We start from the raw sequence: 26,981 nt of genomic DNA, 5'->3' as shown, positions 1-26,981 counted from the left end.
CCCCTGCAGGCTGTTGAGTGTGCGCCCAACTGCATTTGAGGGGACATGATTAGTACATGACGCAAATGATCATTACACACTCAACGTCTCTTATTTTCCACTAGATGGCAATGTTGCACCAAATACCCAAGTGGGCCGCTTGGTGGTTTGTGATATACATTCAACGCTAGTAAATACTTATTTATCTTACAGTATGCATAAAAACACGTCTGTATTTTCAATGACTCGCCAAATACACCACTTGACTGCATTATAACGCTACCTATTAATCAAATTAGAGACTGCACTAATCAGCATATTAAAATCGCTGACACATATCTGCATGTGTGTCTGTTTTTATGGCGACAAGAGAGCTTATTGTTAGACACGAGAAGCACTCTCATAAACATATGTCTGAGTTTTACAACGGGTCATTTTACGAGTCTTCAATCCAATCTGGCCATTATTATCATCAGCCCAACCTTTTTGATATACGACAACATCTGGCGGTTGCATGCATGGGGCCGTTCGCCCGAACAACTCCTTTCTGATCACTTAGCGCCTTCGAGATGAGTTTTAACGCGCATGCTTTTTATGGCCCTTCCCATATGTGCGCGCGCGACACACACGCACACACACACACACACACACATACTGTTTGACACGCTTTGTTCCACAGCCAGAGAGATACAGTATGTTGCCAACCTTATGTCTGCGTGGGTGCCACGGAGTTGGTAGATCGCAGTGTTGGGGATCAACGCAGGGCCCAAGTGACATCTCTGTTTGTGGATGGCTATACAGTGATATTTGGGCTAACTGTGTGTGTGTGTGTGTGCGTGCGTGTGTGTGCGTTAGCGGATATAAATATAAGCCACCCGTGGGGCCTTCGCTGACCCGCATGCCGACCGAGGCAAGGCAGAGCATGGCGAGCCACTATCAAACAAATGTGCTGAAGGATGATTCTGAACGTGTGTGCGTGTGTGTGCGTGTGCGTGTGCGCGCGTGCTGCTTTTATTTATCAGCATTGAGAATTATTGTGTACACACGTGGGCAGGCGCTCTCATTTCTCATTCCACAGCAGGAGGCAGAAACAGATAAAAGATGACACGATTGCTGCTTGTCGACTCCTTAGACTCCAAACTGCAAAATATTACGAAATTTTAACATATCCATTTTGCAAGAACAACAACAACAACAAAATAATAATTCACAGTTCTTTAATTATCCGTCAAATTAAGCTAATATTGTTCCAAAATCACTAGCTGTTTAAGGATCAGATACTTATCAATTATAAGTATAGCAACGGGAAGCACAGAATTGTAGAAAACATATAGTAGATATATTTTAATTGTACAATAATAATAATAATAATAATAATAAATCCATATATGTGATGTCGTTATTCTTTTGTTGCGTTGTACATTCATGGGCACTCTATGGTACAAATTCTGTCTGGAAATTTGTGTTGACAAAATAACGCATCTATTCCACTATTATTATTATTATTATCGTGGTACTAATGCAGTGCGTCGTTGTGCATCTGCTGTAGAAAGCACGATTTGCACCAAACTCCAACAATTGCTTTGAAAATACATTCTGACAGTGTCAAACCTGCATGAGTACTGTATTATTTCTATTATTGCGAAGTGCTTGCTCCAGGGATCTCATTCAGAACGGTGTGCATGGCCAGTAGTGAAGTCCTTATACAGGAAATCACTTTAGAGAGTTGTGCACATGAAGTGTGATACATTTCTTTCTTGTTATTCCGTGTCTGCAGTTATTTATTTCTTGGCTTGTGGCGATGCTGTGGGACAAGTAAGACGCAGCACAGATGAGCTGTAATCCTCACATTCGTGTTGCACTTGGTCCCAAATGATTTATGTCGTGCATCAAATGGAAGCTCTCTGTTTTCTCGGTGTCGGATTGAAACTGAAAAATGTGTAAAACGGCTTTGTTTCCTTTTTCTTTTTTTTTTCTTTTTAAATGGATGCATATTCATGCAGGTTCTTGGAGGGTATATGCAGTGTTTAATGTGGTTCTTGTTTTTTACTTTTTAAGAGTACATGTGTGCATACAATAAATAATGTATATTAAATTGTTATATACAGGTAATATTAAATAGAATAAAATTAGCTTCATAACTAATGTGTCGAAATTGGAACATTGATCTCATCTAACAAACATTAGCTTCATTATAATAGGCACCTAATGATGCATTATTGTGTTTTTTTTTCCTTTGTCTTTTTTTTTATTGACATTATCCATAAACGGGAACAGAATTACACGAATGTCTTCCCCGACCGGAGCGTGGCTAGTTTGTCACAAGCAAACGCGCGCACATGGAGAGCCAGCAGACGCTCACGCCGTGCACAGCTTCTGACTAAGTGGCTGGGGCGGGACATTGCAAGTGCTGGAAATGGGAAATGGGAAATGGGGAAGGGGGTGTTGGGCGTTTGGTGCTGGGGTGGGGTGGGGTGGGGTCACGCAGCATGCCGGTCTCGTTGGTGGACAGGTGATTGTCCGTCTTATTAACCGTGTTTGGGGCGGAGGGGGGGGGGGGGGCGTTACCGTTCTCCTTGTAGGCCACGCCCCTCTCGCCCACTCCTCTTCGGCGTGCCACGGAAGGTCTAAAGTGATTCCTCTGGGAAGAAAAGAGCGCAAACCACGCGAGCTGGAGCTGCCGAGGAGCCGCAGTCGCTGCAGCCGAGGACTGCCTCCTAATTTGCGCCGGGGAAGACTCCGTGAATAAAGGAGCAGAAGGAAGGAGCGATGTCACCTGGGTGTTTCTTCCTCGCGTGGACTGATTGTTGCCAAAACTGACATTTTGCGTTTTTTTGTTTTGCTTTGTTTTTTTTGTAAGCTTGCACCTTGATCCGCGGGAGTGTCGCAGCCTTGTGTTCTCCCTCTCCTCCCTCCGCTTCCATTGACACGAGGTGCACGCTGACAGCCTCTCGCCGCTTCCACATGTCGCATCTTTTGTTGACTTTGAGAAGCGCTAAAGTGAAATAGAGCACGCGACACTTCGCTCCCGTGACAGCGCCTTCAAACGGACGCGCGAGGAGGGGAGAGAGTCATAGGCAGAGAGTGGAGAGGAAGAGAGAGCGAGAGAGAGAGAGAGAGAGAGCGCGAGAGAGAGACGGCGTGAAGGTGTGTTTTGATGTTCGGCATCCACGAGAGCATCCACAGGAGTGGGAGTAGTATGAAAGAAGAGCCCATGGTGGCCGGCATGAACGCGGTTCGGACATGGATGCAAGGTGCCGGGGTGCTGGACGCCAACACAGCCGCCCAGAGGTGAGCCCGAGGCGGCCTGCGGGCAGGGGTGGGCGCAGTGCACGGGGAGCGAAGCACGATGATCGCATCTGCGGCGTTTAGAGCTCCACAAGCCGGTACCACTCGGGGCAGGCAGCACGCGGTCCCAGAGGACGCAGTTGTTGGAGAACCATGAGAACCACCGCTGGCTTTAGGACTTTAGGACTTTAGGAGTTGATCCGCTTTGCAGCCAGCAGGATTTCAACGGCGTGGCATTTCAGCATCCACATGCAGCTCACTCCAAGCAACTTTAGGCGTGCAAGCTTGAAATGTCAACTTTTGCTTCTGACGTTTATGGTGATGAAGTTTTTTTTTTTTTTTTTTTTTTATTAATTTATTTATTTTTTTCCTCTCGAATGCACGCATAGAATCCAAAAGAGCTGAATTATTTGGGATTTGTTATCATTTTGACCAAACGTTGAAATCACAATTGTTGTTATTGACTGCTTATGAACGAAAATCAGAATTCCAAACGTCCTTTAATTAATTATGTTTGATCTTTAGGGAATAGCGCAATCGTTGTAGTTTAAACATCCCATCAACGTTATTTAATTAAATTGCACACCGCTTTGTCTTTTTGTTTTTTGGTTTTTTTTTCAAAGCGAGAATATGCGTGAACTTTAAATGTTACGCACGCGTTCCCTCGTGTTTTTCGACTTGAATTTCCGCTCCCGGCGCTGATTTTGTGCCTGTGGTGTCCGCAGCGGAGTGGGTCTGGCCCGGGCGCACTTCGAGAAGCAGCCCCCTTCCAACCTGCGCAAATCCAACTTCTTTCACTTTGTGCTGGCTCTGTACGACCGCCAGGGTCAGCCCGTGGAGATCGAGAGAACCACCTTCATAGATTTTGTGGAGAAGGAAAAGGTGAGTTGAAACATTTTAAATAATAATAATAATAAGTTTACGCACATTTTTTTTAAAACAAATATCTAAAGGTTGTTGTTGATATTTCACTGCGGATGCCCGAGTACCGTTAGCCGGCCTGTTTAATCAAAGTAATTTATTAGCGAAAATAAAGTGTCCAGCAGGCATCGTTACAACTGAATACTCGTGTCAGTTTTGACATTGAGTCTTGCAAAGTTGAAGGTGCATTAAACTCCGAGTGGTCTCACTTTTCCAATTAAAACATTTTATTGCACTTTCCGGTGCTGCCAGAAAATAACATTTAATTTACCCCCCCCCCCTCCTCCTCCTCAAAGAAAAACGAAACCAACGTCGTTTGTATTAAATGTTCATGTTATTATTATTTTTGTAAGCTTGGAAAAAAATGAAACGTCTACTTTGAAGTGATTATTTGGCTGGTTCAAAATGTATATATGCTTGTAGTTTTTGAAATCCTAATGCCATTTTACGCTGGCCAGCATTAACAAGGTCGTTCAACATTTTACGCTGTATCATATTAACATTTGCAATTTTGCAGGCCATTATATATATATAAAATAAAAGCACATCCGTGTATTTGTATATAGAAAATATAAAACGCGACTTTGCGAGAGAGGTGACGTGATTTACTTTATTTTAATTTTATTTATTTTTTTTAAATACAAATCCCGTTCAATGAAACTGTTGCTCTTCTTACTACATACTGAACTATTAATTTGACATTTTTGTTTGTAGGAAACGACAGGTGAAAAGACCAACAATGGGATCCACTATAGACTGCAGCTCCTCTACAGTAACGGTGAGTTTCTTTTCCGGGATTATGATGCAAACGCACCGAGTGAGTGAGTGATACACTCCAAACACTAGAAGCCGAGAGCAAAAGCCATCTAATATTTTATGAAGTCCTAATAAACACGTTTTCTTAAATGTTTGTTTAGAAGAATGAGAGATAGAAATTTCATGAAAAGCTTTAAAAATACTCAAATCTAAGTTGTTGTAATTACTATTATAATTACTATTATAATTATTATTAACAGGAGTGCAACTGTTTTCAATCAAATTAACATTTTTGGAATATCTTCCTGTAGTTTTACTAATATTTTGAAAGCCTTGTTTCTTTGATCTTAATTTAGTCCTTTTTGTTCAGTAAATGGAATGTGGGATTTCATAAGCATGTGTGTACATGTGTGGCGCGTGTGTGCGTGTTTGTGTGTTTATTAAAAGATGCATGGAATTATCCACTTTCAAGGGAAGCAAAAAAAAAAAGTAGGGGTAAAAGTTCAAATTCATCCAGCTTTTTTAAATTGCTCCAAAAAATGAAACAATGCGATTTTGATTCTCTTGGGATGCTAAATCATAAACAATATTTTCCTGTCTGTGTCACAGGCATCAGGACAGAACAGGACTTATATGTGCGACTGATCGACTCCATGACCAAACAGGTGAGTGCTTCCATTTGACTATACTGCCACAGATTTGAACTTTGCAGCGGTTCCACACTTGTAGTGGTCTTAATTGTGGACCCACCACTACCCACAACCCCCTCCCCCTGTGTCTGAGACCCTCAACTTCAGCACAGCGCAGTCAGTGTGATAAACGACCTGTCTTACCTGTGGAATACATTTACGAAGGCCCAAGAACATAGAGGACATGTGTCCTCCTATACTCTACCTCCGCTTATAGCAGCCAGTAACTGGAATGTAGGATTTTGTAAGTGTGTACATGTGAGACGTGTGTGTACGAGTGTGTCTGTGTGTGTGTAGAAGAAGTGCAGGAGTGTGTCAGGGTTGGGGAGAGACAGTGATGCATGCCAGCTCACTCTTTGAGGACCTTGACCCTCATTTCCTCAATGTGAAACAGAACAAACTCTATCTCAGAGTGTGTTATGGCCAATCATATCAAGAAACACAAAGTGCTACATATAGACTGGCACAAAAAGTGTGGGAATCCTTTCATAAGTTGAATTAACAGACTGACAAAATTAATCTCTTTATAGGTTGTTTGATATTAGGTGACATTAGGTTTAAATAGAACTTACAGTATAGAACGAGGGAGAAGATTTTATTTTGATCCTAGTGTGTGTGTGTTTGTGTGTGCGTACGCATGTTGAACGCTACCCTGGAGAGCATGTTGAGTGGGGTTGCAGGGGAAACCAGACAAAAATTTGGGACGCTGTGCTCTTTGGAGCAGATGGTGCACTATACTCCAGTCTGGCAGCCCAACTGCTCACTGTACACCACACATAAACAATACATGCGCACACACATACGTGCACACAGGACACACACATACACATTGAAATGCTTTCTTCCTTGTTGTTAGAACAGTGTTCAGGAGGACAGGGTTCCCACGATACACACAATTAAAAACACACTGTAATATTTCTATGGCCATAGTTCTCGGATCACATTAATAAAATAATAAACAAATTAAAATACCTGTATTGTTGTTTTTTTTTTTTTTTTTGCTTTACTCTAGGCGATTATCTATGAAGGCCAGGATAAAAATCCAGAGATGTGTCGGGTTCTGCTGACCCACGAGATCATGTGCAGGTAAGACTGACTCCCACCTTGCTGCAAATTATTTTAGTCCAGAATATGCCTTTAAAAAAATAAAAAATGAAGGTGTCTCTACTGGAGTAAAGCGAGGGCAAAGATATAAAGAGAAGTGCTAAATTACTATAGAAGTCTTTTCATTTTCTTCAAAGTGGGTTGGGAAGATTGGCCCTGGCCTATTTCTGTTGGTAGGGGTGTGAGAATGCGTGTGTGTGTGTGTGTGTGTGTGTGTGTGTATCCTTCTCATGTTCAGCTAATTAGGACAAGAAAAAGATCATTACTCAAACCCATCCTCCTTAGTCTGCGTAACACATGCAGTTTGCATCGTCCTGACAGTGAGCTATGTGCCGAGGAGGCCACGCTCGGATTGCCCACGAAACACACTCTCACACACTCAAACAAGCAGACCCCTGTCAGGTTCGTTCGCAGTGCCAATAAAGGTATCATACGGCCGATAACCATCTAAAAATGCATGTCGACTTATAAGTAGAAATAAATGGCCCGTGGCTCTTCCTGGTTATCACACAAGGCAATTTAGATCACTTGTTTTCATATGCTGCAGGAAACGGCCCGAGATCAGAAATCTGATCTGGCTCTGCGAGCCTCCTGTCCTGGGGGATGCAAAAAAGTAGGGGGAGGGTCAATCCCTCTCCCTCCTCTCTTTTGTGTATTTCTCCACCTCCTGCCATACGGCACTAAAGCAGATGCTCACATGTAGCAAGATCCAGGTAGACGCAGACACGTGTGTGTGCAGGCGCAGTGCAGCGCAGGGGAGCGAGGGAAAGGAAGATCTCAAGACGATGTCGTCTTGAAGGTGGAAAGTGATGGCAACAAGCAAGATGACAACACACTGTTACATTGTGCCGCAGTCAAATCATTGGAAAAAGAACTCGTCACATCAGTATGCAACCCCCTTCTACCCAGCATGCACTACTCCTCAGGTCCGGTGGGACCACTCTGTGACCCACTTCTGAGGCAGAGAAAGAGCGAGGCGGGATAGAGGGAGGGGAAGAGCTATGAGGAGGAAAGACAGAGAACACAAGATGTCTGCTTGTGTGATGTCTGACAGAAATGGAGCTAACCTGAGTCCCCGAATGTGATTTAAGTTCCTATCCTGTCTGGCTCAAGCTCACAGCTTTCGCTCATTTCCAAACTGTGGCCAAAACCACCCTGTTGATCCCACTTATACATCAGCGGCATGAGCCCGGTCTTACCTCGACAAGCCCGGGGAAAGCCAGCTCCTGCTGTATCTTAAACTTGCCAAAAAGTCTCACGCCCTTCTCACTCCTCTCTCCTTTACGAATCTTTACACATCCTCGTTGCTGCACATGTTCTGCACATTTCGGTGGCTAACTTTTCTTGTCGCCCCCACAGTCGATGCTGCGATAAGAAGAGTTGTGGAAACAGAAATGAGACCCCATCAGACCCGGTAATCATCGACAGGTAAGCAAAGTTTGACCTGTTGACATGGCCCATGCGGGGAAGACGTGTCGCATGTTGACGTTTAATACATCAAAAAGTCCGGAGAAAATGTCACACGGCTGAGACGTGTCATTGGTCAAAGAGAAGCAGAACAACCTGTTGTTTACATTTCACCAACCATTATCATCGCTGTGAGCAAAATGTGTGAAGCAGCAGTAAATACCATTGCAGCAGTCTCGGTGTGAGTGTGTGCGGACTCCTTTATGTGTGGTCACACACAGTGTTCAAGTGGTCAGGTTGATGACTTAGATGATGAGCAGTTAGCGTTACAAGTCAAGTCTGATGTGTATGAATGTGTTTTGCTGGATAATTCCCAACCGACCCAAGATGCTTTGTTGTTTTTAGCCTGCACTCCTCGCAGTTTTATCTTAAAGTGTACCCCGATCTACCGGTCGTCGTAAACTACCGATGACTAATGCAGCAGGTTGCATGATTTACACTTAGTAAAGGAAGAAACAAAAACAAAAAAACAACAAAAAAAGGGAAGGCCCTGCATGGAGATTTACAGTTTGGCCTCTGCTGTGAGACCAAACTGAATAATCACTCTTGGTCAAAGTGGTTATTCTCGCATATTTAACTTGACATTGAATCATTATTACTAACGTTAAGAACACAAACTATTCAAGCAGTTTTTCTTTCAATTTAAAAAAAAATCTATAATCTGGGCTGGTAAAAAAAAAAATAACCCAAACAAACATGTTTGTTTGTATAGTTTTTATGTTGTGTCGACAGTATGTATGTGCGCGTTAATGAGGCAGTGACCTGTGTTATCTGATGAACACAGCTGTCCTGTTCTCACTGCTGCGTTGTCAAAGGCTACTCTTTTACCTGTGTATGTGTATGCATGTGTGTATGTGTGTGTATTTGTGTGTGGCACCACCCTGGTTCCGCTCCAGTGAAGCGGAAGGCCTCACCTCAGTGCTCCCTGAGACAGCTGCACCCCAACCGCATGGCCTTAGACAACACGCCTGCCCGTCACTCTTTGCCGCAACCATTTTTGTTCGCATGCGTCCGTACTTGTTGAGTTTCCTCATCAGTGTAATAGCGGACCGCCATTTCCCCTCAAGTTGGTTTTGGAGTTTGGAGCAGTCGCACCTAGCGACGGAGGCCCAGGCACCGCCCTCCCCGCACCGAGCGTGACGTGGTCTCTCCGTGGCGTTACTCCCCTGACGCTTAATGGCTCAGGTGTGCAAGGCCGCAACAACAAATTAGAGCAGGCGGAGGGAAAACAACCGCCATATCTCCGCTTTCCTCTCCGACGAGCACTCTTCCCGGACAGGAAATTAGGTCAGGTGAGGGGAGTGTGATTTGGGGGTTGGTATTGGTCGCTCAGACTGAAGATTGAAGTGGAATATGAGGAGGCGGGTTTACTGTAAGTGTTTGCTCATTTAGCATCTATATAGTCTTGGCAGTTGTAATAATCAGGCATTCATAAACAAACAAACAACTGTGATGCCAGAACTGACTCAATTAACATGAACCCCCCCCTCCTTCAAATTCATAAAGAAATACCATCAGCGGCCCCTCTCCACCCTTGAAGTTATTTAGTTCGTTAAATAAGGGCTCGTTAGCCTGCTGCTGTTTCGCAGAGATGATTAGATTTTACAGCCCTAATTAGCTGGGCTAGCTCAAACTCTTCTGGAAGAGTAATGGGTCTTATTGGCTAATTAGCTCTCTCTCTCGTTAAGATTGGAGAAACAGGCCACGGCAGCAAAACCGCAGGAATGAGGAAAAATAAAGGCAGCTAATGAGAAACTTATTTGATTGTTAGGAGAACAAATCAGTACAGTGAGCATCTTGCAGCGATCTGGGTACAGTGCTCTCACGAGGAGACACCCTCTAAGCCGCTCTTGTTGAGGAGAGAATTTGTTTGGACATTTAAGCGTCTACAGGAAGTTACATGAAAACTGATTTTGATGATGAAAAGTTGTAGATGTATTCAATCTGCAATGCTGTTACTTCGGATGAGTTGAAGTGTCTTGTTTGTTTTAGCTTGAAAGAGGGTTTTTATGTTTTTAGGAATTCAATGGTTTACCCTGACAAATGTGTGCCAGCGGAAGCAGCGGTGAAAGGTGAGATGCTCCTGTGCACCTCTCTATGTCTTCCCAAGGGAAACACGGGGTCCACTTTAGCCTCTTACAGAAACAGGATAATATGAGGGGGAGCCCTTAACCCCTTCACCTCCACTTTCAGCTCTCCTCATCACTCCTGCTTAGCACAGGGTTAATCGTATGCAGGCACTGCCAGTCACTTTGTGGTTTTCCTGGATGGGCCTCACATCATGAACACATCTCCCTCTCACCCGTGGACACCTTTGCTATGTCTTTATATAGCTTCTGTCAATCCATTTCCTGCTCTCTCCGAATAACTTGCCCTATGCATTTGATTGCAGACGAGTTTGTCAGTTGTGCTCGCTGGCTCTTGGGCTGAATGCCCCCGCAGCTCCGTGCGGCCTCCTTTGCCTCATACCACCTGTGTACTGTGGTTCTTGCCTGTCCAGCTCCCGTAGGCTTTCCGCGGGGAGTCCCCCAGGCAGGCTATCTCTGTGGCCCGAGATAAGGATCCATCGGACACCCTTGCAGCATGTTCAATTACCCCCCCCCCCACACACACACACATTTCCAGTTGCTGTGTTTTGGATTGTGTGTACAGACGATGTTATTTCAGGTTAATTGCTGTTTTCAAGTGTGTGCTCATGGGTGTTTGTGTTTGCGCACACTCCTGCGGCCCGCTGTTGATGTGGCCCATTTCCTCGCAAGCGCGTCTGTGCTTGTGTATCGGCGTCGATGTTGGTTGTTTCCCTTGGAGTGTGTGCGGTGATAGAGGCCATTTCCTGGCGAGTGTGTGTGTGTCTTGAGTGAAGAATGTCGGGCAGGAAGTGCTCCTCCCGGGGAGGATGATGTCATGGCGGTTTCCTGTTCTGCTCGTGGAGCCGAATGGCTAGGACCAGGTTTTTGATCAACTCTTTGCTACTTCAGGTCTAGAACTCCCTTGGCAACATATGTGCTACGAGTGAATACTCTTGGGAGGCTTACATGTTTTGAAAATGTTGTTTCGCAAGCGTGTGCATTCTGCTGCTTGTTTGTCACTCTCCTGCTAATTGTCTCTCTTTAGTGGGGAACCCCCTCATTGTTTTGGTTGTTGTGTTTGGATGCACTTCCTGAGGTGAGAGTTCATGTGTTGCCTTGGCTGAGCTTACGTGCGCTTGTGAATAATGTATTTCATTGACTTTATGTCAGCTCTGCCAGCCCCCCAAGCCGAGCCCACCCATGTTTAATTCATCCGTCTCATTTGTGTGTCCGCGTGCGTGTGTGTGTTTGCGAGCGCACACGCTTACGAATTTGTGTCATTTAGAGGCCCGGTCTGCACCTGTCCAGCCATTAGCGCGCTTCTAATTTGCATTTGATGCTAATGTGGTTTACTGGCAGCGCCTTCCGTTCCTGCAGCTTAGTTTCACTTTCATATCCATGACTGTGTCAGCGAGAAGGTGAAAACATACTTATTGTACATACGTCCGTCATACCCTGTGCATCTCACTTCAATAATGACAGCGTCATCATTTCCCTATGTCATGTTGTCCTGCCATTTGCCACTTAAAAATGGCGAATGAATTCAGTTTACAAAAAAAAACCAAAAAAAACAACAACAATGAAACGTGATCCAGCATTGGTGCACCTTTGAAGAAATCAGTCAAGATTGTGCTGCTATTTTTGTACTTGACTTTGGCTCGTAGAAGCGTTCAGTTGCAGTTGTTGCAGATTTCAGGGTCAACAGCAATAAACATTTGGTGGGGCTTTACAAAGGGTTGGCTTCAAGCTACTTGTGGTTGTGCAGGGCTTAGGGCCAAAGGGGCTGACTTACTGCCTCATCGATATGCAGAAGACCCTCCCTCAGGTGCAGGCTGCTCTTCTAAGAACACAAATATATACACAGAGCTCTCACTCTCAGATAAACTCATTCCCAAACACAGTATGTATGGAGACATGTGCATGCGCACCCTTAAGAACACACAGCCATGACAATAAACACGCACACATACACAAATACATTTTGACCTGCAGTTCCCTGCATCTGTTTGGCTGCGTGTTCTTTCTTCCCTGCAGTGGTTTCCCCCCTCAGGGTTGGAAGAAAGCTCGGCCTCAGGGGACGGACGGCTGGGATGATTGACAGCAGAGAGTTTGGAGGTCGAGGAGCCTTTAAAACAGGGCTGGCTCTTTTTTTCTCGTGCTGCAGCACTGTAACCCCCAACAACCGCTGCACTTTCACTTGCAAAGGGGGAAATAAAATACAGTATTCTTGTGTTGGTTTAGTTTTTCCATATATGAAACATCAATTTCAAAAGCTGCTTTGGGGCAAGGAAACAATGGGGGAGGCTTATTTAAAATTTTTGTGGGTAAGTGTAAACTAGACATAAAAATGTGCGTGTATTTCCTTGTTGGGTTTTAATTCTCCTCCCAATAACAGAGATGCTATCACACTTTGTAGGTTGTAAAACTAATGCCCTACAGCTGAATGCATGTAACAAACACTTTACTATCCCTCATAAAAGGCAATTTACAAATGTCATAACACCTAAACTGGCTAGTAAGTAGCTCACGTTTCTGCCTAAATTGCTTCATCATTATTGTTTACTTTCCCTCCTTGACCTGGCCCTTTTCTTGGTCATCCCCTCTGCCTTGGTGCCAGTGTTTGTTCTGTCTCAGAATGACAGGGTTTGGCTGGCCAGAGCTGGTCCAAATGACAAGCGTCCTACTTCTTTGAAAGACATTTTTGGTGCAGAAATTGCAGGCCAGGGAGATAGAGATAGAAGGGGAGGTAAATAGAATAAGGATATATTTACTGTACAAAAAGCCTTTTGTGTGTGTTTGTGTGTGTGTGTGCGTGCGTGAGTGCGTGTATGTGTGTGTGTTTGTCTGTGTGGTGCTGCAAGTGATGAAAGAATAACATTTTCCAGGACTTAGTCCATGCCCTAGAAGATGCGCTCAATTTGCTTTTCAAATGAGGCGTGAAGAGCACAAGCGTGTGCCTCTCAGTGTGATGGTATATTTGTCTTTGTGTGTGTGTGTGTGTGTGTGTGTGTGTGTGTGTGTCCGTGTGTGTGTGCACGTGTGGCAGGAGCAAGGCTTTGTTTTCTCACTGCTGATGCCTGTGGACAGTCAGAGCACGGCTTAAGTGCGCTCTCATGGCCAATGTGTTACACGGCTGTCTGTTTGTGCCTGTAATAGAAAAGACTCAGCGGCAGTATGTCATTGAGCTGCATGTGATCCCTGATCTCAGCCTTCTGTCTCTCTCTCTCTTACACACACACACACACACACACACACACACACACACACACACACACACACACACACACACGGTGATCTCAGGCCCAATGATGCATTGTTTACTCCTGCTTAAGTGAGAACACAGACAGTACGTCTCATGCCAGCTCTATACCCCCCAACGCTGGCGTCTCATTTCCTACTAGCCCGTCTCCATCCCAGCCCCTCTTCTCGGGAGGGTTACCTCAGTGCCGTAGCCCAGGATGTAGTTCCAGATGTCCAGGATGGGCGCTCTGTTGACCCGCTGTGCCCGAACGCAATGTATAGTCTGTTGATTGTTTTTCATCAATCTGTTCAGGAAGAATGGATCGCTGGCCAGGCAATGCGAGCGTCGCTCTCAGTTTAACACGCCACAATAGAAGGAAGACCTGCACGGCATGGGGGAGAGGGGGGGTTGATGGTGGGAGTGGGGAGGTGTTGGGCTATATATGTAGCATGATAGTAGCATTGGTACAGTCTAACTAAACAATACGGGACAGATCTTTTTTAAGTTATGAGATTTGTCATGTCTGTTTAATTTACGAAAACATACAATTATTTCCAACCTTGTTTGATTTTTAAGACATTGAGCTTAACTAATTTGAGCTGCAATGTTAAGGTGCAAAACAATTCTTCAAGTGACATAATTAAAGCCTAAAGCAGGCATGTCAGCAAGCAGACAATTATGGACAACAGCAGCATTCATCAAAGGAATGTATATATTCTTTCTCTCATAATATATTCTTTATTTTAAAACTTGGCATTAATCATCGACAAATGAGCCCCAGCGCATGTCACTGTTTCACTTCAAAAAGCCAAGCTCGAATTTAAGGCCTTTGTTTGTGTTTATGTAACTGATGGGGGAGACAAAGTAAGGCGTAGGCAATCGACACTTTGTTGTTTTACACTGCCTCAGCCCTTTTGTGTGTCGGTGCTTGTTTGTTTGTTTGTTGAGTGGCTTGACCTCGCTGAGAGGAGCGTTCGCTCCTCCTTGTGTTCGTTCGCCGTGCTGACTGCCACCCATGTGTGTCTCCTCTACTCTGTTTCGCTCTCTGCCCCTATTGAATATGTGTTTTTCTTTGGTCTTCCCACTCATAACTCCTGTTTTTTTTTGTGTGTGTCTGTTTTTTTGGGGTGGGGGGGTAATCACACATGGAGTCTTCCCGCCTTTGAACACTCTTACTCACATCTACTTCGCATCCTGCATGTGGCGCGGGGGTGAGTCGTGCTAATTATCCCAGTTATTGGCTTCTCCTGCATGAGGACCTTGATTTACATGAGGTGACATTCAGTTCAAACACAGAGACCTTTGCAGCCTTTTTTTGGAAAACAATTAACAGTGTAGTGTTCTCCTGTATCCTCTTTTGCTCCTGATGCACCACTCCCTCGCTCTCTTCCTCTGGCTATTGTCTTCACTAATACACAAGACTTGCAGGCAAAGAAGTGAGCGTGTATGTAAGCATGAGGCACATTTACAATGAATTATGGGCCTTGTAAAAATACACAAAGTAGGGCCCTGTCATTGTGTCAATGCTGAGAAAGAAACACACACACATTGCTATCCAATGAAAAGCATGTATCTCCAACTTTTGTGCGTCTTTTATTTCTATTTTTAGCCGAACAAAGTTCTGAGCCACCCAACAGTGCGAGTGTCATTGTAAGATATCAGGATGTACTTGAAACAGGATTTGAAGGGCATACAGGGGATAACAAAAAAGTGCTACCACCACAATTTAAGAGGTTAGCTTTTCCAATGATGTGAATAATAGTAACAACAATTACGTCTTCATGTGTCAGATAGAAATATAAAACTTGAAGACATGTGGTGATATCCTTTACACATTGATGTCGGTTTTTGATGCAGTGCCGCCTGAGGGATCGAAGGTCACAGGCATTCAATGTTGGTTTTCGGCCTTGCCGCTTACATGCAGTGATTTCTCCAGATTCTCTGAACGTTTTGATGATATTATGGACCGTAGATTATGAAATCCCTAAATTGCTTGCAATTGTACGTTGAGGAACATTGTCCTTAAACTGTTTGACTATTTTCTCACACACTTTTTCACAAAGATGTAAGCCTCGCCCCATTTTTGCTTGTGAATGACTGAGCAATTCAGGGAAGCTCCTTTTATACCCAATCATGGCACCCACCTGTTCCCAATTACCCTGTTCACCTGTAGGATGTTCCAAACAGGTGTTTGATGAGCATTCCTCAACTTTCTCAGTCTTTTTTGCCACCTGTCCCAGCTTTTTTGGAACGTGTTGCAGACATAAAATTCTAAGTTAATGATTTGCTAAAAACAATAAGGTTCATCAGGTTTAACATTAAATATCTTGTCTTTGTAGTGTATTCAATTAAATATAGGTTGATCATGATTTGCAAATCATTGTATTCTGTTTATATTTATTTATTTATTTTATAACACAGCGTCCCAACTTCACTGGAATTGGGGTTTGTATATAATATATATATATATATATATATATATATATATATATATATATATATATATATATATATATATATATATGTATATCCATCCATCAATTTTCAACACCGCTTATCCTGGTTAGGGTCGCGGGACGCTGGAGCCTATCCCAGCTGACTTCGGGCGAAAGGCGGACTACACCCTGAACTGGTCGCCAGTCAGTCGCAGGGCACATATAGACACGGACAACCATTCGCACTCACATTCACAACGTCACTGAGTGGGAACTGAACCCACGTTGCCTGCACCAAAGTCAGGCGAGTGTACCACTACACCATCAGTGAGGATCCGTAGTGGGGGTCCGGTTTGGTGGCCTCAGTATTGCATCTCTGCTTTTTGCAAATGATGTGGTTCTGTTGGCTTCATCAAGCCATGATCTCCAACTCTCACTGGAGCAGTTCGCAGCCGAGTGTGAAGCGGCTGGGATGAGAATCAGCACCTCCAAATCTGAGACCATGGTCCTTAGTCGGAAAAGGGTGGCGTGCCCTCTCCAGGTCGGGGATGAGGTCCTGCCCCTAGTGGAGGAGTTCAAGTATCTTGGGGTCTTCACCAGTGAGGGAAGAATGGAACGGATCGGTGCAGCGGATCGGTGCAGCGTCTGCAGTGATGCAGACTTTGTATCGGTCCATTGTGGTAAAGAAGGAGCTAAGCCGAAAGGCGAATGTCTCAATTTATCGGTCGATCTATGTTCCTAACCTCATCTATGGTCACGAGCTGTGGGTCGTGACCGAAAGAACAAGATCCCGGATACAAGCGGCCGAAATGAGTTTCCTCCGCAGGTTGTCCGGGCTCTCCCTTAGAGATAGGGTGAGAAGCTCGGTCATCCGGGAGGATCTCAGAGTAGAGCCGCTGCTCCTCCACATCGAGAGGAGCCAGATGAGGTGGCTGGGGCATCTGATTCGGATGCCTCCCGGATGCCTCCCTGGTGAGGTTCCGGGCACGTCCCACCGGGAGGAGACCCCGAGGACGACCCAGGACACGCTGGAGAGACTACGTCCTGCGGCTGGCCTGGGAACGGCTCGGGATCCCCTCAGAAGAGCTGGATGAAGTGGCTGGGGAGAGGGAAGTCTGGGCCTCCCTGCGAAAGCTACCGCCCCCGCGACCCGACCTCGGATAAGCGGTAGAAAACGGATGGATGGATATATAACAATAAAATTTATTAATTATATATACATTGTTAATTATATATTAACAGCTATTTACAATATACCATTATTATATATAATATATTATTATATCTGTAAGATATATAAATCTGTACATTCATTGCAAAACAACAAACATTTTCCAAAGCAGACCCCAACACAACAAAACAGTATATCAACAAAAAACAGCTACAATAGTTGAGATTAATTATCATTGATCGTTTTAAAAATAATTGTAAACTAATATAGTCAAGGACCAATCGGTTTTAAGAAATTAAACGTGACATGTGCTGAGACACTAAGTTTTATTGTTCAATCAGTGCAAAAAGCAAAACAAATCAACTCAAACAGTAAATTAGGTATATAATTTGTCTGAAAGACTATTTGGATCTTTATCTGGTTCATATTTATCTCTAATCCTTGATATTATTGGAGTGGCAACCTCAAATGTTAACAGGAACAGCTAATAACCATAGAAGATTCCATATTTTATCAAATGCCAGTTGCAGCCCAACAAGAGAGGCATAACATTTTTTTTAATTTCACTGCCTTCTTCCTTCTTATGCCCTCCAACCATTGCTGCTTATTTAGGCGTTCAAATTAGGACAGAAAACTCCTCAGCTATGAGGTAGCCTACATTTTTCTTTTTTTAAACAGGTGTTGACTCCACAATGCTCTTATGATCACATTGGTGTTAATGCTTGAGTGTTGTGAGGGCTCTGACACCTATATTTGTCATATTTTCTTTCTGGACAAAACAGAAATATTTTATTATGTTTCTTCAAAGCCATAATAACGATGCACAGTCTTTGACAACATAAACTGAATTTAGCGATATAACGTTTAGATCATATGATGCTATTGGGACGTAGTTATATTTGGAAAAAAGAGTTTAATCCTTGCCTTTCTCAATGATGTAAACTACTGTATATCAAATGCAAACCGGTAGTCGGTGGCCACTGACATCCCTGTACGACACTGCTTCCTCATTCGCTTGCTCAAATTTTCATGTCAAACCATAAATGTACACTGTGATTGACCAAATTCTGGAAGGGTATTATTTGCCAACTTACTCTTCTGTAAATAGTCAAGAGTTGGCATGCGTGGTTATGGTCAACATGTAGGAAAATGTTGAGGAAATGGTGACAGATGCAGCAAATTACATAGGGGGATTTAGGTATATTTTAGGGGGGCTGAACCCCCCCCCCCAAAAAACAAAAATAATGACGCCCCAAAACCCTTTGTGTGTGTCCAGGTCATGTGAGCTATTATTTCATCCAAGCCCAAACACTTACTGGTTCTTAAATACTGCAGCAGGAACATCAATGACATCCTCTCAGAGGGATTTCATCTTCTCAAGTGTCTAATCAGTTTGCTTTGTTTGGGTGCGCTCAGCACCTCGAGAGCATATTTGCATGCAATCTAAGTATTGCTATGATATGCAGTGATGTCTCAACCAGCGTTCTAATCCTTTATTAATTTTCAGTCTTGGCAACATCATCTAGATGAAATATCACCCTGTAACCAGTGATTATTATATATATATATATATATATATATATATATATATATATATATATATATATATATATATATATATATATATATATATATATAGGATCTTTGCAGAAAAAGTAATGTAATGCATTATCAAATGTTGTGGTTACTTACTTGTATTTGCAATTATGTCATCCCCTATCCGGTTTATGTATTTGAGGTGGAATATTTATATGGTATCTGGGGGTTGCTGTGATAAGGATTTGGTTTTCATCAACATTCGTGAGTTTTTTAATTTAATATCATGTTCTAAAAAGTTTTAAGGTAATTTCAATCTCCCCTTCCTATAAGTTAAATGCAGTACTTCATACTGTGTGTTGTGCTGCATGTGAGTACTCGCTCCTGAATTGGCAGTTATTCAAGGGTGAATGTAGCGAGATGTTCACACAATCCTTAAATTGTGTCTTATTTGTACAATGAAAGATCCTGCATTGGGATCCTGCTTCCGACTCCAGATAATCCTTACGCTCCCATATGCCTCCTTGCAAGGGTTCTGTAGCTCCCACATTCAAACACAGAGACAAACTTGCAAGAGTTGCCGTTAATGAAGCGCGTCTCTCTTCTGTCATGACGCCTCTGTTAGTGTGACAAGATGTTTACACGAACAATCACGGCGGCGCCTCTGATGCGGACGGGGATGAAAGGGAGAAGAGAGAGGAGGAAAGAAGTGGAGGCAGAGATATGATGGTGAGTGTCTGTTTCTCTCTGTTTGACAGGAGGACAGTTGTAACAGTAGCCCACTGAGCACACAGACAGAGACATGGGGAGGATTCACCAGCCAGACAGGCACACAGAGGGAGATATACCTGTAGGAAAATGCTCCGAAGGAAAATATTTTTTTTTTTTAATCCTCTCATAGGACCACATTCTTGAATCCAAAGGAAAACAATTACATGCGCCCACTTCCCCCCTCGCAGTCCTGCAGTGTTGATTACAAATGAGCAAAACTGGCATTTATCACATTACTACAAACATTTATTAAAGCTGGTTCTTCTCTAAAGCTGCAGAGATAACAGTGGGTAATTGCAGAGACTGGCTCTATTAGTTAAGTATGCCTAATGTCACTGCCTCCGAGCATTAATGGACGCCGTAGCATTATGTTCCTGCTCTCATTACCACCCCACTCCCTCTCAAACACACACATGCACACACACATGCACACACACACACCTCTCTGCGCATTGACCCTGCAGCAGGAGTCTGTGCCACTCTAATGAGAAATGGAAAACACTACGCCACATGCTCCAAGACACGCACACACACACACATACACACACACGCACACACGTACAAATTGACACACACTCTCAGTGAGAACCATTATAAAGGGACTGGAAGATACAACAGTGTAATCACACACGCCCTGGGAAACAATTGTGGCCTTATCAGAGTGATCACATTATAAAAGTTTAATAAACACCAAACGGGCTAATGGTGAATTAGCCTGCATCTACCCTCTGTTGTGCTAAACTATAATTAATGATTCAACAAAGACAAACAAATGTTTTCACCCAGAGTTTTCCAAACGCTACGCATTTGTACATTTTATTTATTATCTCCCTGGCCGGGAATTAAAAGGAAACTTGTGGTTTGGGGATGATTTGTCAAGTTTTCTTTGAGACACACATATGTCGCCAACGCTGTCACTGAGGGGGAAAAAAAGAAAAAAAAAGCACACACATACTGAAGCCTTCGGCGGACGGTTTGGCTCGTGCCCCAGTCTGGTTTTCCAAGTGCCACTTGAGATGTGTGTGGAGAGAGGAGGATGAGTGCTTGAGACTGTTAAAGAGGAGGCAGAGGAAAGAAGAAAAAGACACAGGAAGTGATGGTGCTGAATGACATAGAATCAGTTAGTCAAGAGGGCGTGCTGGTTCCCGCCACCCCACACACACCCACACCCACTCCTCATCTCAAAGCTTGTGTGTCCCCTTTTTATTTGTCTGAGAGCATTTCCATGTATGTGGTAATTGACGTTAAATCGATGACAATTTGTAATTCACAATCACAAGGACCTATCACTTTTTTATGGAGCCTCCATCCTCACTCATCAATATTACATCAGGACCCTGATGCTCATGGTGAGGGAGAAGGAAAATGGCTGAGGGGGGAGAATATGGCTTTAGTCTACTGTGTGTGTATGTGACTGTGTGTATGTGTGTGTGTGTGTGTGTGTTTTTGTGTGGTGGGGGTGTGTGCGGGTGGAGGAGGGCATCTGCTGAGGTTGTAGAAAATGTTGCTTCCAGCGTACACAAATGTGCAAACGCGTACCTGACCCCACGTGTGTAGATACGCCCTGCATATATGTGTGTATGTGTGTTTTTGTGTGTGTGTTGCGCCTTTGTGATGAGTTCATGTGTGTGGGCTTGCCAGCTGAGTGACAGTCTAGTATTGATCTGCGGGAGGCCCCGTGTCATTAGACCCAGTATGGACCAGCAGGCACACGTGGAGGTCAGGGCACAGTTTGTGCATGCGTGTGTGCATGTGTGTGTGTGCGTGTATGTGTGTTTATGAGGCGGAGGAGGAATGGGGGACCAAGTGTTCAGTCGTGACAGGCTCAAGCATCTGAAAGAAAATCAATCATGTCATAAGAGGAAGGTTTCCTACAGCCTTCTTCTCCCTCATTCTCCTGCTTTCCCCATTTTATGCACCTTCTTTTCAGCTGAGAGAGTTTCTGCAGGCACCCCACCTTCGACTTTACCTTCCTCTTCTTCTTGATCTGCCATTCTTTCCATATTGTTTTCTTTTTTAAAAAAGAATTATGTCTTTCTCTGCCAAAGGCACGCACAGACTCCCGTGTCAGAACAGAGGTTGCGTGTGTGATGTGTGGATCAATCCATGAGGTTATCCTGGTAAATGCAGCCATTAGTGATAGAAGTGATCCCGGATCATCCCTCATTAACTAAAAGGGCACCAGGGCTGTTTGTCCAGATAAAAGAAAGTGAACCAAAACCAGGGCCAATTAACTGTGAGGAATTAGTTACTAAAGTTACTTTGTTTATCCAAAGTTTAAATCAAAATGTAGCTGATTAGACTTTTGTTTTATTAGGAATCCAAGCTGTCCTTCAGTTATTTATTATGAAGGATCAGCATGCACACACACACCCACACACGCACACGCACACACACAGGATGCACGCAGGGCAAGCATCCACCTGTTCTCCTCTCTCGCCTGAGGGCACTAGTATGGTGCATAACAGTTTGAGGGAGTCGGTTGCAAAACACTAATCAGACCTAACGCTGCCTAATTAGCACAGAGTCCACTGATTGGCTTACAGCAATAATTAACACAGGTGAGAATAATTAGCTCCCTATAGACCTGTGGGTGTGCGTGCGTGTGCATGTGTGTGTAAGATGTTATTATGCAGCCTCGGTCCCCAGTGAGACTTCGCAGGCAGAGAGAAGAATCAAACTCATTACAGAAACCAGGCCAACCTGTGTTAGGTGCTTCGCTTTCCCACACCCTGAGAATTAGCCAAAGAGAGATCCACATGCTGTGCGCATGTCCCCCCTTTGCCTTTCTTGCTTACTTTGTCAGTTTTCTGCCTCATCCCTTTCTCTTAAGCCCGCTCTCTGTCAATGATGACTGAAGGTGTGTTTGAGGAATTTCACCGCGAGGTGAACCTGCTAAAATGAGATGAAACACAAGCATGGGGCATCTTTCTATCATATTCCGTCTCGCTGCTGGTGTGCTTCTCGCTTTTATCCCCCTCCCAGCAACTTCCTCTCCTTATATAAAGGGGGGGAAAAAACTTTACGGTGGCGATATCGCCTGCAAGCCGTGCTTTTTCTCTCTATAAAAATGCACAAGACATTACTTACCTGCTGGCTGTATATAGGAGGAACAGGCACCATGAGAGAGAACGTAGGAGATAATGAGAAAGACAGAGATGGACAGACGAAGGAAAGAAATGGAAAGAGTGTTTTTGCAGAGAGTCTGGCCGTCGTTCATCAGTCTGTGTAGCAGCATGGTGTCTTCCTATTTTTACCAAAGTGCCGCTTCTTTGATCAAACCAACATCACAGCGCGGAAGACATGCACGCAGACAACGAGAAGTTTCTTTTTTTTTTTTTTTTTTTTTTTTTTTTAATCGAAGCACAATTGACGGCTTGTCACTTTTAGCTCCAAGGCACCGACGCTGCAGAGTAGTTAGTGAGGGATCTCAGAAGGAGACGGTGGAAAGTAACACACACACACACACACACACACACACGGACACGCACACACACGGACACGCACACGCACACGCACACACACACACACACACCTTCAAGAGCTCGGCATGCTAAATAAATAACAAGCAACGATGTAAATTGGTGTTTTCCTGGAGTGTGTGGTTGCTTCTGGGATGTATTTTTCATGTCAAAACATTTTACAGGGGTTTAGGGGTAATAAATGTAACCCTGCCCCCAGCATCCCTGGAACCATGTGCATAAATACACATACCCGTATTCATTGGACAAAAGATCTACCGCCTGCAGCAATGTGAGACACAATCCATCTGTGTATATATTATGATTCTCCACCATCAGTGTTCAGAACAGTGATCATTACTCTATTAACATATAATCATTGTTGGCCAAATACTGATAAGTCAATCTTGTGTTCACACCTAGTAAAGATGCTGTAGGGGGAAATGTAGAGTATTTGGACACCGGACTACTACTAAAATGCCATCTTTCCTTATGTAGTGGCTGCAGGGGAGGGAGTCATTAACTCAACTGTAGAGGAAGACATTTTCAGACTAATCCATCCATCCTTCCATTTTCTGTACCGCTTGCCTATTAGTATTGAGTATTGTGAGCTGGAACTTAGCCCACGTGGCTTTAGGATGAAAGGCGGGGTGCACCCTGGACTGATCATCAGACAATTGCAGGGCGGATATAGAAAAACAACCATTGACACTCACATTCACGCCGAAGGACATATTAGAGATTTCAATTAACCTACTGGTAACTGGTAAATGTTCTTTGGAACGTGAGATAAGAAAACACACAAGTGCATTTAAACTCCACACAGGAGCACTTTAAAAACATTTTAACTGATTAAAAAACACTTGTAAAATAATTTCTTAGCAGTATTTTCAGTAATATAATAGGAATAGTACTCGCTAGCGAAATCCTCTAAATGAGAGGCAGAGCATGCTTGCTTGTCATTCCAAGTTGAAGTTCACTGTCAAACTGAAACAAACACAAAACAAAAGTCAATTAAACATTCTCCATTTAAACACCAAAATATTTAACGAAACCATATATTCGCAAAAGTATGCCTGCTTAATGCAAACATCTAATGTGAAACGCCAAAGACGGGCTAACGGAAATTAGCATATGCAATGTGCGATGTGATTAGAAACATTCAAACTAGTGCTACTTTAACACACACGAAGCAGTCTCACGTACGAGAATCAAAGAGAATCTAACATTGTATACTTTAACACCAAGATGTTGACCCAAACCATTCACTACAACGTCACTTATGGGCATATACAGTATATAGTTTCCCTGCGTACAAGGGGACCTTCTCTGCTTTTTCTTCTCTTCTCTAAATTACGCTGCATCTACTGTACATCCATGAGACCTCTGTGCCAGCCACTCTAAATTCGTAATTGCTAGTACACTGTAAAAACCCATTAAAAAGAATTGCTTCAAATCTGTGATATAGCGTGGGCACAAAAGATGAAATGCGATATAGCCGAGGTTCACTGTATTAGACAAGGCAAGGTAAATGTATTTATAATTAATTAATATATCATATTATATTATATTATTATATATTATATTATGTTAATATAAAAATTTCATACACAAGATAACTCGTGCTTTACCCGATTAAAGCATTTAAAAACAAAGAGAAACAGACATTTGTAAACAAATTACAGAAAAATAAAAGACAGCTTAGTAAAATTATTAAATAAATATGTAATGTAGGCAAGATTTTATTTATTTTTTTAAAAGGAAAATGCTCTAAAATTATTAATCATAACAATAAGAAAAAAAAATTGCTTTTAACCTTGACTTCATAAATGTCATACTTGGGGCTGACTATATGACAGAATGGATTAGTGAAAACTGAAACAAAAGAAAGAAAAATACCGCAATAGAGGTAATATACAGTAAAGACAGACTGGGCAGAACTTATCTGAAGATGTGTTGCTCCGCCGGAACATAAACATGGACATGCGGTTTAAATAACAATGCCGAGTGAACACATACAGTAGTGGGCTGGAACACTAATTGCCAGAAAAGGCACCTGTCCACATAAAGTAAGATCACTGCACAAGGAATGTGTTTATACTGCGGTAGGTGCTGCTGTTTCGGGTTAGCATTAGAGTTGAGAAGTTCTGCCAGGTTAAGCAGTTAATACTTTAATGTCTGTGTGTGAACCATTTTCCTCCCAAAACAGGCAACTATTATCCAAAAAAGATAGTCAGTATGGGCATCTCACTCGGTGGTGGTCGTTCTTCATTTGCTGTGTTTCATGCTGTACTTTGAGATGTTTGCATGAGCGGAATGGATGTACTGACGAGCAGCTTAAAGCCATATAAGAGCTGTTAAAGTGGTGTTTATAGGATGCATTTGCATAGTGTTCATCGCTCATTCTGCCTGCTGCCATCTTTAACACACACACACACACACACACACACACCCACACACACACTGCACTTTTCCCTCTTGAATACTTTCCACATGCCTTCCTGACTAAAGAAAAATGAAAGAAGTTTGATTGAGGCAAAACAAGGAAAGTTGTTTTTTTTCATATTTCCTGTTTCAATAATTAATATGCATGAGTTTTATGGCCGGTTAAGATGCGATCAATTATTCATTAACAGCATGTTAATTGCATCCACAGTCTTGAATATTTAACCAAAAGCTAAATCAATGGGGTCGAATGAGCAGCAATATGGACATTTTATAAGCTTTGCCAAAATTAGGTTAGGCTCGAATGAAAAGCGCAGACAACAGATTGTGAAGGAATAAAAAAAAGTAATGAAAAAGGAAATTGAAGGAACTTCTGTTTAGAAAGAAGATACCATGAATGAATGCGAGGTTGTCTCAGTCTTTGACTCTTAGCCTTTTCTTTGGCGTTGTCTTTTTATTCTCATCTCTTCCTATTTTAAATGGAGAAGATGTAATCTCTTCATCTCTGTCCACTGCAGCCAGACTTTTTTTTTCTCAAAGACTCCAGACTCCTTTGTCCTGCATCTGTGTGTGGACTTTGTATGTATATGCGTGCATGTGTGTATGTGTGTGTGCGCGTGCGTGATAGTGTGTGTGTGACAGCGGCGTCTGGACGGTGACATTTCTCTGCTTGGATAACCATCGAGCCCCCTGTCCCACAGTCCGTCCAGCCATGACGCAGGGTAATGTCACCTGTCAGTCTCGAACTCCTACTTACAACCGTTGTCTGCCACCCACCTCATTCCCCCCGCACCTCCACCAAAACCACATGGAACACCCTTTCACCCTGTCCAGTCAGCTCCTCCCTATGCTGGACCTTACCCGAAAGCCTTCAGTGCTTCCACTCTATTACTTTTGTCTTCCTCTCTCGTACCGTATATGACTTGATATCCGTTTGCTCTTTTTGCTGCCGTATATTGAAATGGCAGCCCCGCCTCCTATTACCCCCTTACATTTGCCCCAGGGCCTTCAGACATGGAGTGGGAAGATTTCTCGTGAATGGCCAAGTCAGGGGTGGGAAGTTAACTTTTTACTTGGACCCTGGTGTGCTGGGCGCCTGTTTCCAATTACTTTCTCGGCACAGGCGGGGTGGAGGTTTATGCGTTATATGGGAATGTAATTGACTATAACTGCCCTCTTAACATTAACCAGGTGTACTCGCTGAGTGTGTGAGATTAGGCCCCGGGTCTTGGACCGTTGTTGTGTGTCTTGACTGTCTGCATGTGTTGTTGTTGATGTATTTATATTGTGCCTCTGTGAGGTACTGCCCTTGAGCGCTGCGTTCACCAATAAAGACGCCATTTCTGCAATGTGTGCATTTGTACAAGGCAGTGTATTTTAAGTGTCCTATTGTGTCTGCCTGTGTGTAGATATTAAAAAAGAGGCAAAGTAATGGAAGCAGGCTACAGATCCAAACCGCTTCAAGAGAGCAAAGTCAAAATGGGCCCTTTCACGGGACTGACACACTGTGTTTTGTATGTATAGTGCTGTGCAGCCTGCGGGGCACAAGCCCAGGGGCTGTCGCAGATGCAGAGAGCAGTCCGTGGGCAGGGGTGATGGTGGAGGTGAACAGAGGCAGTGTGAGTGTGTGGGCGCAGAAAGAGACAGT

The 26,981-nt window shown here is 43.5% G+C and overlaps 1 protein-coding gene across 5 annotated transcripts in view; it reads left to right on the top strand.

Moving 5' to 3' along the window:
* The first annotated feature begins 2,655 nt into the window (after positions 1–2,655).
* The window catches only part of ebf1a (EBF transcription factor 1a), a 71,018-nt gene continuing 46,692 nt past the window's right edge, over positions 2,656–26,981 (top strand). For all 5 annotated transcript variants that reach the window (XM_061685912.1, XM_061685910.1, XM_061685909.1 and 2 more), the window contains exons 1-6: positions 2,656–3,270; positions 3,993–4,149; positions 4,903–4,966; positions 5,554–5,609; positions 6,646–6,719; positions 8,097–8,165. In XM_061685912.1, the coding sequence (XP_061541896.1) occupies positions 3,137–3,270; positions 3,993–4,149; positions 4,903–4,966; positions 5,554–5,609; positions 6,646–6,719; positions 8,097–8,165 (554 nt within the window). In that variant the 5' untranslated portion in view covers positions 2,656–3,136. The remainder of the gene's footprint in view (positions 3,271–3,992; positions 4,150–4,902; positions 4,967–5,553; positions 5,610–6,645; positions 6,720–8,096; positions 8,166–26,981) is intronic.

This window comes from Phycodurus eques, chromosome 9, assembly GCF_024500275.1.
Source record: "Phycodurus eques isolate BA_2022a chromosome 9, UOR_Pequ_1.1, whole genome shotgun sequence".
NCBI classification, from domain to species: Eukaryota; Metazoa; Chordata; class Actinopteri; order Syngnathiformes; family Syngnathidae; genus Phycodurus; species Phycodurus eques.
This window is presented reverse-complemented; position numbering and strand designations above follow the sequence as displayed.